General features: G+C 37.4%; 1 protein-coding gene across 1 annotated transcript; it reads left to right on the top strand.

Annotated features, from left to right (window-relative positions):
• The first annotated feature begins 6,183 nt into the window (after nt 1-6,183).
• Nucleotides 6,184-14,327, top strand: LOC115620918 (protein glass). Its single transcript, XM_030514415.1, has 4 exons — nt 6,184-6,277; nt 6,732-6,862; nt 7,008-8,605; nt 13,613-14,327. Exons 1-4 carry the CDS (start codon nt 6,232-6,234, stop codon nt 13,734-13,736), a joined length of 1,899 nt encoding a protein of 632 aa, XP_030370275.1. The 5' UTR covers nt 6,184-6,231; the 3' UTR covers nt 13,737-14,327.
• The last annotated feature ends 613 nt before the right edge of the window (nt 14,328-14,940 follow it).

Genomic DNA, 14,940 nt, shown 5'->3' with positions numbered 1-14,940 from the left:
CTAAATGATTATTCCAAAATGTATCAGTCCCATAATTGTTTTTAAGTGATCCGCAATTATATTTTTTGAATAACTATAACTGAATAATACTAGCCAACAGTTTCTCAGTTTCCTCTATCAGATGCGCCGAAATTTAAGCTAAGCTTTTCCTCTTGGGTTTGGTAAGCCAATATTGTCTTTATATATATATATAGTATAGTAATGGTTTATGAAGGTACAAAAGCAGATGTTTCCGGTTTATAGAGGTCCGAATAATTTCTTTAGTTTAAATACATGTAGAAAAATATTCCACATTTTAAATTCGATTTGCGATGCAGAATTATATGTTTATACAAACTCTTTTTTTCAGGGTATAAATGGGTATCTTTAACTTTAAGTATATAAAAATATTCCACATTATAAATTCGATTTGTGATTTAGAATTATTTATTTATAATTTTATTAACATTAACAAATACAGGACAAATTCTACATTTTAAATTCGATTTGCCATTTATAATTTTATGTTTATAGAATTTGTATAATTGCTTAACTGAGTTGATGTAGCTTTTATAATTACCAAAAAATATGAGAAATCTCAAAATTATGAATGAGTTATGCGAATGACCATTCCGTAGCTTTAGTTTATTTATTTAAACTTAATTGAACAACTAAGGATTACATTCTCTCAATGGATTCAAGGTTCTCTAACTTATGTAAAAAGCAACGAAAATGTTTAACAACTATCTGTGGCAATCGTAATGCTTCTTTCTAATCTCTAATCAAAAATTTGCCGTTCATATGGTTGTTGATACCACGGTTGACTCATACTTGTATGTCTCCATAGCCATCATGCTAATACAATGTGACAATTGGCAGCAAAACAAGGGTCAATGCACAGGGATCAGGCTCATGTCCTGATCAGTAGCCTGATCAGCAGCAGCAACTAGTTGTTCTTGTTGATGTTGATGTTCTTGCTGACATGAAACCGATCGCCCTGTTGTTGGCAAACAGGTTGAGAATTGGCTCTGACTTTGATTATGTTGCCAGCAACTTTTAACACACACGACGTAAAGGTTGTTGCCAACTATTTGTTGTTGTTGTTGCTGCTGTTGGGCTGAAATTCCCACCAATGTTGTAAGCTGATATGTCACCAGCAACGAGCAGGCGAGCGGGCCAGCGAGCGATCATTGAAAGCCTTTACACTTAACTGATTCAAGAAGTTTCTGATTTTTGGCCAATTTTTTCGCTGCGTGTGAATTTTGCTTCACAGTTCGATTTGCGAAATGAAAAAATAATGCTGCCCACAGCCTGCTGCAGCAATACGATTTTCCAGTCTGTGATTTTAACAATGTTTCATAATTATTGTTGTTGTTTCTTCTCTCTCTCTCTCTCGCAGTCTATATTTCTGCATTAAACATGACCACAAAATGAAATATCAAATGTCACAAATAATTTACAATTGTCGCGCTTAGCTTGAACGACTTGCTGCTAGTACGTAGTAGTTAGTTGTTATTATTGTTGTTGTTGTTGTTGTTGCTGTTTCTATGTGCAACTATAGCTGTACTATGTGGCTCGGAGCAACGATCGATATAGACTTCAAGTCAGCCCAAACAGTTGCCATTGGTCGAGACGAAGCGAACGCGCTACAAATGAGAAAAGATACAATGCAACATACTCGCATGGGGTTGTTGTTGTTGGCCAGACGGACTGACTGGCTGCCTAGCTGGCTGATTGACTGTCGCCCAGCGGCAAACACGTTTAACCACAAAGAATGGAACGAAGGAAGCAGAAAGTAGCCGTCGCCGTCGCCGCCGCTGCCGACGCTGCTGCCTGCAGACGATCAATGATTGCGTTGCTGGCTCCGCCCGTCCTTCAGTCCCATAATATCCTGCATTGCAGGACACCATGGGACAAACATATGAATTTTTGGCCACATTTCATTGCTACGTGATTGACAAGGATTCGGCAAGGTACACATATGATTAAAATGCCGATTCTCTAGAAAATATTATTTATAAATAGATACAGAAACGTTTGCATTTATTTTCATTTTAAAAATCTTCGATTTTAGTTTGTTTTCAATATTTTGTGTAATTACATTTTTTTTCTTCTTTTTTTTATAATTTTCAAAACATTTTAGGAATGCAGCTTCAGGCTGAAAATTAAATTAGTGGAAGCTCTCCGAAACCCTCATTTTCTTCAACATATGGAATATCTTACATGCCTGTTTGAGAAACCATTATTGGAAACAGAGCTATAGTCACGACCTAGAATTACTTTTTATCTTTTGCTACTCTTCTTCCTATTTCACAATGAAAAGACAGTATTCGAAAGACTGCTTTTAATTAACTTGGACGAGTAGTTTCAAATAATTTTTAAACAAATTGAGGCGAGGTTTTTATATGATAAACAGCCAACAAAACTTATAACGAACTTCGAAATAAATACAAGTCAATGTTAAGTCCTGGTAGTTAAAATGTTATAAAGCCAATTGGTAGAAAACAGGCCAAACATATCTGATCGGGAGTAGCGAATTTTTTTCAGAATAAGCTCTTACTCCTTCCTACATCATTCTTCAATTTGGCTGTTGATTGCTAAAGCCATAAACACTTCTATATATGTATGTTTTACTGAGAAGGCCGAAGGAATATTGCGAATAATGTTAATCAAAAAATTGAATCCCCAATAATAAGCTTCTAATTATTATTCATTTATTTACACACAAACGGTAATTCTTTAAAAATTAGTTTGCTTTTCTGTTGAAACTCATTTCCTTGAATCCAAATTTTTTTTCCTAAATGAATTATTAAAAATATGTCAAGAAATGTTCCTACCTTACGATTATGCATTATATTTCTATATATTATAAATAAAATAAATACTTATTCCTAATTAAAATCTACATAAAATATTTTGATTTATGGCTGAATAAATGTGCCTGTCTTTAAAATAACTTTTACACTAAAATTTCCTAAAGGGAGGCCATTTGGGAAGGAACGTTTTGTTTTAAAAATCTATGATAAGTTTTTTATGGATAAGTTTTCAATTCCTTACTAAGATATATTTTCAAAATATTTATTTAAAAATAAAAGCTACTTTTTTCAACCCTAGATTTAAGTTAATTACTTGTAGAACAAGTGTTCAAATTTTTAACTAAATATTGTTTTAGAATGAATTCTTCACTTGCTAGAAAACTGAAGTGAAGAATTTTAATTAAATTTTTGAACTTAAAACCACCTTTGACCTTTTTTTTTGATAGCTTTTGATTTGTTAAGGATATGCTTTTATAATTAAATTTTTAGTATTATTTTAAGATGCGAATTCTACGCAATTTATTTAACCTACCGCTTATTTAAACAGCAATTGAAATAATTTTTGATAATTTTCGACATATAATTAGAAAATGGTATTCAAGGAAGGAATAATCGATTGAGTAATAAATTGATCAGTGAGTAGCAGGATTGTTAGATGTTTGATCAACATCTTTAGACTAGCATTAGGTGTTATTAAGTGCAGTAACAGATATAAGAAAGCAGAGATACAGCTAGATTTGTAACAGATTTGTTAAATACCCTTATGTCAAATATGTAAGATAAACATATTTATAAACATGTGAAGACATTTTTAGCATACAATAATAAATTCTTATAAATTCTACCATACATAATAATTAATTCTACTTTAATAGAAGAAAATTAAAAAGAATTTAAATTTTACATACCCTTATGTCAAATATGTAAGATGAACATATTTATAAACATTTGAAGACATTTTTAGCATACAATAATAAATTCTTATAAATTCTACTAAAGTACTCAATTCCTCTTTAATAAAGGAAAACTAAAGATCCAAATGAAATGGGGAAGAATCGTAAGTAATTTTTTTTTTTCGAAAGCTCAAGATTTCGTCCTGCGCTTGGAATTTGATTTATGCCCAATGATGTTGCACTTCTAGCCCATGATGCAGCGATTTGCGTGCGGCATTTGCTCCGCTTGCCGGGCATATCTGGTGTCAAGAGCTCTACAGATATTGGGTGACAAATAAAAACTACTGAAAACTGCTGCCGCTGTCGCTGCTCGCTGCGTATGAATGGACTGGTCCGGTGATTGAGTTCCGGGGTATTCAGGGAGGAGGTAGCCGCAAATGCCGGTATGTGACGAGCGCATTGGTTGGCTGCTGGTGGTGGTGATGGTGGTGGTGCTTGGTGCTCGGTGGTTGCTGCCGTTGGCTGGAGGTTGGCGGGGTGTCTCCGTCTCTGTAAGGGTCTCATGAGTAGTACCCGTACTTGTGTCATTGTCGCTACTTTGTATGTAAGTGTGTGTTTTTTTTTCGACGTTGTCTTTTGCGCCCTTTTGTCGCTTGTTTATAATTAAGTGAGTATTTTTTTTTTGTCTTGTGGTTGTCGCTTTGCCGCTGTTGTCTCACTGCCTGCACCGATATTGGTCGAAACAGTTCGAACTGACAATTAGTTGCTAACTTCTGCTCGTCGCCGATAGTCGGTTTTTTGCCCCCGCATAGGCATAAGTCTATCTCTAGAGATTGCACTCACAATAACAACAACTATATCCCAAAACAAAGTTCCCACAATTGGCTGCACTTTCAAAATTGTTACAAACGTCATCATTTAGTTGGTCAATTGTTTAACAGTGTTTCAGCGAAGCGTTGAAAAAAGTTGTACAGAAAAAATCAAATAAATTTTACAAAACTAAGTGGCGCGCATTGATCATGAGTTCTAGATATTGTTTAAAAAGGTGCGAGTAAATAAATTATAAATAAATATAAATTTGTGCTTAAATAAATGAATTATAATAAGCAAAATGCAGCTCTAGTGACAATAATTCAAGCCATTACCACTGATAAATGGATATTACAAATGATTAATGAGTACATTAAAAATAAAATTTAAATCCAAGTTAAACTCTATAAGAAGTTTATGATATAACTACAAGTATTGTCTGATAAAATCAGCTTAAATTTATCAAATACTATCAAGACACACCCTTAAACAAAGTGAAAGATCTGCTCTTAAACATATTGTAAAAAGTCTATTAATATAGTAGTATTCCACGTACAAATCCAATAAGTTGCTTAAAGATTTAAATATAATAGAAATGTTTCAAAAAGCAGCAAATAAAATAAAATAAATGAATATTAAAAAACCTGGAAAATGGGTAATAATTTCAGTGTTCTAGCTCAGTGTGATATTAGACTTTAAATTAAAAAAAGTCCTAATTGTTGCTTCTTTTCTAGCATAGTTTATATTAAACGGATCTATGTTATTTTCCAACTAATGATCAAATGGTTTTTTGAATTTCTGTGCTATATGTTTTGATTTTTTACAAACATATTTGAAGGTTTCAAAAATGTTCAATTATTTTTCGATTTATTAATATTAAAAATCACATTACAACTCAACAACTAAAATAAAAATAAAAATAATGCTTTGTGTACACAATTTCTGACGCCAAATGTTTGACGTTTTAAAGTGAAAACTTTTATTTTGCCTCCCGCTGTAGAGTTTGGGATTAAAAATAAATTTATAAATGTTGCTTCTTTTCTAGAAACGTAAAGATTTTTAAAGTCCTGTGCCATACCTCATAAAAGAGAGCTTTTAACTTTTTACAAACATATTTGGAGGTGTTTCAAAAAGTTGCAAATATGATTTATTAATATTAAAAATCATATTACAACTAAAATAAAAATAAACAGAATGCTTTGTATACATAAATTCTGAAGCAAAATGTTTGACGTTTTAAAGTGAAAACTTTTATTTTCCCTCCGGCTATAGTGTTTGAGTTTTAAAAAAATTTATAAAATTTGCTTCTTTTCTAGGAACGTACAGTTTTTTGTGCTATACCTCATAAAAGAGTGATCTTAACTTTTTACAAACAAATTTGGATGTGTTTCAAAAAGTTGCAATTATTATTTGATTTATTAATATTAAAAATCATTTTACAACTCCACAACCTAAAATAAAAATAAACAGAATGCTTTGTATACATAAATTCTGACGCAAAATGTTTGACGTTTTTAAGTGGAAACTTAGAATTTGTCTCCCATACTATGAAGCTTGAGTTTAAGAACTAAAATGTGCTGCTTTAAGATAAGAATTTGGAGCAGCCTTTAAAGTTTCTTGTGATATTTTGCAGCTTGAATTCGAGGCAACAAAATGAAACGTAGAAAAAGCCGAAAACCTAAAACTCAAAAGCTATACGTTGAACACAAAAGTTCCAGAACTGGAGTCATGTCATGGGATTGTTATATAAAGGTTCCAAACTCTTGAACATAATTCTGGGTGAGTACAAACATACTTGTATTTTCAATTCACATTTAACCCCCCTGAATGCCTGAGGTGTGAGTTCGATGCCACTTTTCAAGGCCTCTAACATATTCATAATACATACTATGTATGTATGTATAGTATATACGAGTACAATATGTTGGTCAATGAACGGCAGACAGTCAGGGCTGGGATGTTGAACGCGAATCCGAATGCGTCGCAACCACATCTGGAGAGGTCGAGGAGCGGAAAGCAAATGGCGAATGTTAGTTTGCCGCTGTTTGTAATCTGTTCAGTGTCTGTGTATTGGTGTGTGTGTGTGTGTGTTTGTGGGCGGAGTTTTGCGGCGCGCACAGTGGGCTGTGTGAATGCAAAACCCGTTTGAAAATTGTCAAATATTTGGTGCCGGCATTCCAATAAATATCTGCGTATTTTTCTCTTTCTTATTTTTTGGCACACCTGCGCACAGATTCCCTGGAAGATCAAGAGGGTGGAGCTATGTACATATCGTGCGATGTCTCAAACGGAGGTCCTGTGGAACCAGAAACGGGCTATGTGCCCAACAATCCATTATTCGGTCTGGCGCTGGACAGTCCGCAGGTATATTTAACGCACAAATTATTCGTGATTATTAGTGAAAAGACTTAAAAAAAAAAATAAAAAATAAGCATCTTGTAAGAATCTGAGACTACTTGTATCTCGTATTTTCATTATCGTGTATGTGTTTGTGGATTATCGTTGACAGCAAGAGTGCGCCGCTTCCTGCGTTGGCTGCTTATCCTGCCAAGGCAACACCGTCCTGCCCATACCCTCACTGACCAGCAGCGACTTCGATTGCGGCTCCTGTTTCGATACCAGCATTGGCGGCGTTCTAGGCAGCGCACAAATCAATACAACGCCGCCGGCCAGTAATTTATCAGCGGGCAACATCAACGGTGGCAACGGAATTGGCGGCGGCACCAACGGCGTCAGCTACTGGAGCACCGATGAGATGGCGTCCACATTTCCCGGCCTGCCCCCACTCGACATTGATCCGCTGCCCAGTCTGTTTCCCTTCTCCCCGTGCGGCGCTTCATATAACTTTGCGGCGAATCCGCATCAGGCCTCGTTGTCCTATACTGTGCATCCCCACCAGATGCTCATCTCACCCAATAGCCAGTCGCAATCGCAGCAGACACAGCAGCAGCAGCAGCAACAACAACAACAGCAGCAGCAACAACATCAGCAGCAGCAAGGACAACAGCATCATGCCACACACCATCATCATCACCATCATCCCCCGCACCATCAGCAGGCCCAGCATCATCATCCGCAGCAGTCGTCGCACGGTAGTAATGCGCTCCACAACAGCAACAGTGGAAGCGGGGCAGCTGGGGCTGTTGGTGGTGGCAGTTCCTGCTACTACGATGCCGCCAGCTCGGCGGTAGCTGCACAAAGCGGCGGCGCGGGCGCCACGGCCCATCCGGCCGCCCTCTACCCCAGCATGAGTGTCAACGTGAGTATGAACATGACCATGCACGGCTATGGGGCGGATGGCAGCGGCATGCCCATGCAGTGCTCCCAAATGAATTGGACACCACCGAGCAGTTCGTCGGCCGTTAATGTACTCTATCCGCCGCTCTTGAGCCCCACACACTATCCCGCCTCGGCCACCTATTCCTTTACCGCGGACTTTCGTGCGCCTGCTCTGCAAACCAATCAGGCGGCGGCAGCGGCAGCGTTGGGCGCCTTGCCTGCGCTCGCCGAGGCACTGGCCACCACGGATAAGGATTCACCCTCGCCCACAGGCTCCACAGTTGCAACGCGCGCCTATTTTGGCGGCAGCCAGAGCTATACGCCACCACCAGCTGGTGGAGCGGCTATAGCGGGCGCACCACCACACAAGAGCCCCAGCTATCAGTCCTTGGGTCTGGGACTGGGCACCTTTGAGGATGACGAGGATAGCAATGAGGAGGGTAGCGCCGGTGGCGATATGAAGCCGAATCTGTGCCGGCTATGCGGAAAGACCTATGCCCGACCCAGCACACTCAAGACGCACCTACGCACCCATTCGGGGGAGCGACCCTATCGCTGTCCCGACTGCAACAAGAGCTTCTCCCAGGCCGCCAATCTGACAGCACACGTACGCACACACACCGGACAGAAGCCGTTCCGCTGTCCCATTTGTGATAGACGTTTCTCACAAAGTTCCAGCGTCACCACGCACATGCGCACGCATTCCGGCGAGCGGCCCTACCGCTGCTCCTCCTGCAAAAAGTCCTTCTCGGACAGCTCCACGCTCACCAAGCACTTGCGCATCCACAGTGGCGAGAAGCCCTATCAGTGCAAGCTCTGCCTCCTTAGGTAAGTGTCCACAAGCCTTTTAGTATACCTACATATGAATGTATCTACATACTTGTATTAGAGATGGGCATGGGCCGGCTATATGCACTTTTAGAAACACGCACGCGCAAGCACGACGAATATTTTTCTAAACACGGCCCAACACGAATCTGTTATAACCATTAAATGTAAAAACTAAAGATATGATATGGATATATCATATTAATATAATATCATATCATATAAAGCCCTTCAAATTTGTGTTAAGAGATATTTACTTATCTATATTTGAGCTAAGAAGCTGAGCTAGCCGCTCATTTGAAATTTGTCCAGAATTAGAAAAAATTCGTTCACTTTTTTGAAGAGCTGACAGGGATATTGAGTATATGTCTTCATATATGCCTGAGAAACTCAGCATTTTTTGCTTTTTTCCAGCATGCTAACACACAAATTCCTGGATCCACAGCACTACTTATAGTATACACCAAATTGTTTTTTTACATGGTAGATTGGTTCCAGAGACAACCGTGTAAAATAAGACATTGATCATATGCAAAAATAGGTGGTTGGTTCCTTATCTCTAAAGAAATATATATGAAATTTTTAGTTTTCAAACCGTGTTTTATCAAAATTGTGTTAAAGACCGTGTAAAATAAATTCCCTTTTATTAGGTGTATAGTCAATATTTCAATATATATTATTGACCTGCACAGAAAAATTATTTTGCTTGGCTTTCTGATTCAAATATTAAATCGCTATTTAAGTCCTAATTCCGTTTGTATCGGAACTTATAAAATGTCTATCCTTAAAAAGTGGACTTAACCCCAACAAATTAACTGGAACTTAAAGCGATCCAATTTCCGATGTATTGCCATTATTTACCCAACTTTCGTTTTTTTTTTAATTAGTTGTTAATTTATTTTCAAGCTATGTGCGTGCTTTTTGCGCGCCTTTATGGCTCAACAAGAACACGCAAGGCCACGCACGATATCGGAATTTGCAACACGAACAGACGTGTTCACGCGTAGCACAAAGTGCAACGACCGAAAGCACGTGCCCAACTCTAGTACAAATAGTTAGGGTTCCATTTTTTCTAAAGTTCTAATAAATAAATACAATACATTACATAAAAAAAAACTAAATTAAATTAAAACAAAAATATTTGACATTAAAGCTTAAGAGTTTGTAACATTGCTAAAATATTAATTATACGGTATTTAAAAGAACACCCTTGTTAAACCCAAACCCAGATCTTATTTAGGGAGTGGCAAGCTTGTTTTGTAACGTTATCCAATATATGTATTAGTATGTGGATATTCGAAGAAAACTACCATTCGGGAACTACTAAAGGCCATTATAGTATAACTAACCGATATCTAAAAATACCTAAGCGACTATGTATATATATACATATGTATGTATGTATATATTGATTTTGATGATGTGTGAAAAAACTATTTAGAGATATGTAGTACATACCAATGCAGGAAATAAATTGCCTAAATGGTATGAAGGGTATTCAAATAGTATTACAAGTAGGTTTCTGCGAAGTGAAAAAATAGCAGGCAGAAGAAAGCATTACCGAGCCCATAAGGTACATATGTATATAGTATGCTTGATCAGCTTTAGTCGGTCTGTCCGTCCATCCGAACACCTAGAACTTAGAAATAATAATTCAGATAGAAAATCTTATACACATTCCTTATATGTGTACTCGGTACAAGTGTGTTTAAAGCTTTCCTCCTTTCCCCGCTACAAAATATCATCAATACTGTCTTCTTCTCCTTATTAATTGGTTGATTTGGGTACAGCATTCTCTCTTCTTTTATATATGTATACGTACATATGCAAGGGCGCTGGCAAGGGGGCAGGGGGGGAGCCCTTGCCTCCCCCCAAAAAAAAAATTTCTCCATACAGAGTCGACCACACGTTCATTATTATGACGCACTATTTCCTTAGAATGGAACTGAGTTGGATTTCTTGAAGTTTTTTCATTGATCATGTGCATAAATTATTTTTTAATTGCATCGTGTATTATTTAATCAAAATATTAATTTTTTGGACCCCCCTTTGGTAGAAGCTGCCTACGCCCTTCTACATACATATGTATGTAGATATGACAATATACTTCGCTCTAGTGATCCTTTTCTATATGCTGTGGCCACCATTCGAGTATGGCGGTTCCAGAAAGCATATTTAGAGAACAGACAGATGTTTATTTCAAGTTTCCCCCTCTTCTATAGTAACTTATCTAAGTATAAACAAAACTGGAATGAATTGAAGTTCATTATTTTTGTAAAAGATTTTTATTTAGTATTACGAATGCGAAGAAAATTTAAAAAAAAAAAACATTTTTTCAGGACTAACTAAATTAACTTTTGATTAAAACGACGAATAAAAGATTAAAGGAATTACAGAAAATTCAAAAGGGCGAAAAATTATAGACTTCATTCCCAATTTAAAAAAAAAATAAAAAATGTGCTACATTCAAATCATCAAATATTGATTCTCCGACATTTTCAAATATTATTAAAACTGATCAATTTAAAAAGCATATGTTCAGTTGTTTTAGCCAACGCATATTTTAAGATGCCTCAGCAGGAATCCCTCGAGGACGTATTCGCGCCCGCATCGTGGGCACTTAAACTTGGCCTTCTTCTTGGTTTTATCATGGTGCTGAGGCAGTTCATCGTGCTCGGATTTGGAATAGTTGGCGCGGCAATTGTCGCAGGAAAATCGCGGCTTCACCTTTCCCGAATCGAATACCACCTTGAAGTCCTGAAAGCACACCAAACAGTTGAACTGTTTAATGACCACCGCTTTGCCATGCTTGCCGAACTGAGTGTCGAATCTGTTCTCGTCACAGAATCTGCGCTTGCAACAGAAGGGTTCAAAGTGGATCTTCGTGTGCTGGCTGAGACCGAGTTTCGAGCCAAAAACCTTGCCACACTCATTGCATTGGTGCTGTTCACCGTTCCCCTCGCATTCCCTTTGCACGCAGCTGCGCATGTGCAGCCCAAGGCCGGCTGACGTGGCATAGCTATGGTTGCAGTTGCTGCAATTGTAGGATCTCTCCCCGTTATTACCGATGTGCTCGGTTTTGTCATCAAACGCAATGTTTTGCTTCCGTTGCGCCTCATTTTGGTTGGGCGGCGTGAGCGCAATGAGCGTAAAGGGGCTTTTCTCAAAAGCTTCCTCGTCTATGATGCAGTTGTCGGCCAAATCCCGCAGCGATATCTCTTTCCCGTTCTCATCGACCACCACCTCATTTGATATGTCCATGCTATCCGACTCCCAGTCGCTTTCAGTGACCACCGATCTCTCACTCACAGCGACGTCGTCATACTTGGTACTGTATTCTGTCGAGCTGGTATTATTAAAATCATCCGGATCCAGTTCTGTGATTTCGTAGTAAACCATGTTTTCTCTATCGGTTATATTTTCATCATCGTTGGGCATATTATTTTGCTCGTTGTGTTGGGAGTCCATTACGGCTTGCAAGTTCCTTCGTTTAACCTCAAACATTAATTTCGCGTCGCTTTTCGGCAATATTAGACAATTTTCTCTTTTGCGTGCAATGGCAACACCTTTTTTTTGACTTACCCCAACTAGTAACACACTGTTCAAAATGGCGTACATCACTGTAGTTGCAATTTGTGAATTGGCAATTCATGATTTAAGTGGAATTTCTAACCAATTTGATAAATTAAATCAATTTCTATCTAATCATAATAAGACAATAATGGAAAGCTAGATTGTTGTGTCTATCGTGTGTGTGTGTTTGTTTGTGTGTGTGTGTGCAGAACAGCGATGAGGCAAAGCAACAACAACAATACGCGGCTTTTACCAAAGGGGGGAGCCAAAAAATTAAAATTTTAAAAAACAATTTATTCATATGATCAATGAAAAAACGTCAACAAATCCAACTCAGTTCCATTTTAAGGGAAATAGTGCGCCATAATAATGAACGTGTGGTTGACTTTATATGGCAACATTTTTTGTACTCCCTTGGCTGCGGGCAGAGCTTACGTATACATACAAATATGTAAGTATGTGTGTCAATGCAAGAGAGCAGATAGGCACTAATTGAAAATAATGAACAAGTTTGAGAAGTAGTAAACCCTTTTATCCTTTGTGTAAAATAAAATTAACATAAATTTATGGTAATTAACAAGATAGAACGCTACAGTCGAGCAAGCCCGACAGTAAAATAGCCTGTACTCTCCACAAAAAAAAAAAATTAAAAAAATATTTTAAAAAATTTAACTATTAAAAAAAATTGAATTAATTTATTAAATTAATTAAGAAAATGTAGTTAATACATATATATTATATAGAAAACATGTTTATGTACAGTTTTACATTTACATCACGTGTCTATTTGTATTTACATATATGCGTGTATGTATGTATGCAGCACAAAGTTGAACCAAAGCAGCAACAACAACAGCTGCGGCAGCGCTGCAAGCAGAGCATGTGCAGCGATTTTATTTATGTCTATAACTTTCTTCAGAATTGACCAATCATCATGAAACTACATACGGACACATAATCACTAACTGGATGTGACTAACAAATTTGAGTTCGAAATTTATGGAAAAAAAACACGAATTGCGGGGGAGTGGGGGGTGTATCAGAAAAAAAAACACACACTCGATCTGCCTAGGGCTTAGTCGAACCTGAATGTCAAGTTTGGTTATCTTAGCTATTGTAGTTAGATCGTTGCGCTCATACAGACAGACGGACGGACGGACAGACGGACATGGCTATATCGACTAGTCTTGTCACCCTGATTAAGAATATATATGTATACTTTGTGGGGTCTGCCACGCCTCCTTCTGTGTGTTACATACATTCGCACAAAACTAGTATAGCCTTTCTCCTTTTGGGTACAGGCTATAAAAATAAGTCAACTTTTTTTAAATTTTGTTTTTCGTTCACAAATATGTTAGCGATAATAGGTACATATGCATGTATGTATGTATGTGACTGGAAGTAATGGATTCTTTTTTGTTTACCTTTCCACAGATTTTCGCAGTCGGGCAACTTGAATCGGCACATGCGCGTTCATGGCAACAACAACAACGGCAGCAATGGCAGTAATGGCAGCGGTAGTGGCGGAAATGGCGGTGGAAGCAACATTATCACATGACAAAAACCACGCAGTGCTGGCGGTTTTCAACACTACCACCCCCCGCACACGCACCCGCACGCACACGCACATCCGCACCATCCCCATCATCTGCATCATCACCATCATCATCCCCATGCCCACCACACCCACACCCACATGCCCCTTACAACGGGCCATGCCAATTACGATTACGGCAATTATAGCATCAGCGACTACACTCCACCCGGCGCTACAGCCACACAAAACTATTCAGGGTACTATTTTTGCGCACTCAACAAGCCACCCAAGTTCGAGCGTTTCTATTAAATAGCAGCAGCAGTCAAAAAAGAAGGGGAAGAAACAACAGCAACAAATGCAACAAATTGAAATGTAGTTGAAAAATGCTCAAATTCGAAATCAATCAAACAACCAATCTTAGGCTTACAGTCCATATACGTATATATACCTATTATTATGTGTATGTATGTATGTATGTCTAACTGTTTATGTATATAACTCATATTGTATTTATTATTCATATATTCATAAGATTACCGAGGTGACATTAAAAAACCAACAGAGTCATAACATCAAACATTTTAAATAAAAAAAAAACCTGCCCAAATAAAACGCAATTTTGTTTGAGTATATTCGTTTTGAGATGTTGTGAATCTGTTTAGTTTAGATAATGTCGCTTAAATTAGGGCATATAGTTGAAAAACACGCATAAATCTATTCAAAATTAGCCAACGAAATATGCATTAAGCCTAAAATAAGTGTTCCAATAACACGCTCCCATACATAACACCACCACATCCACACAACACGGAGACAGACGCATACAAGAAATCGCTAAACCATATTTATAGGATTTAAAATTAAGACAGGTGCTTTGATTTAAGCCAATTTTGCGTACTTAAATAAAATTTAAAACAAAAACAATTGAAATTTTAACGAACTACTTATTTGGTTTCAAATGCATTTGGGAAAAAATATCAAGTGAGGTGAGTTTTAATTTATTTTTATATTTTGTAAATATGAATGGTAGCAAAAACTTGAAAAACTTTTTTAAATGTCAATGTAAACAGACTGATTTGGGATAAATCAAAGTGCTGCTTTAATATTGAAAAACTTTATTTTCAAACTCTTTTGTAAAGTTTACTGTTAACACAGACTGGTTTGGGATAAACAGAGTACTGCCTTTATATTGAACAACTTAATTTTAGAGAGAATGTCGCTAATT

Source organism: Scaptodrosophila lebanonensis, unplaced genomic scaffold (genome assembly GCF_003285725.1).
Source record: "Scaptodrosophila lebanonensis strain 11010-0011.00,11010-0021.00 unplaced genomic scaffold, SlebRS2 tig00000024-arrow-pilon, whole genome shotgun sequence".
NCBI lineage: Eukaryota > Metazoa > Arthropoda > Insecta > Diptera > Drosophilidae > Scaptodrosophila > Scaptodrosophila lebanonensis.
This window is presented reverse-complemented; position numbering and strand designations above follow the sequence as displayed.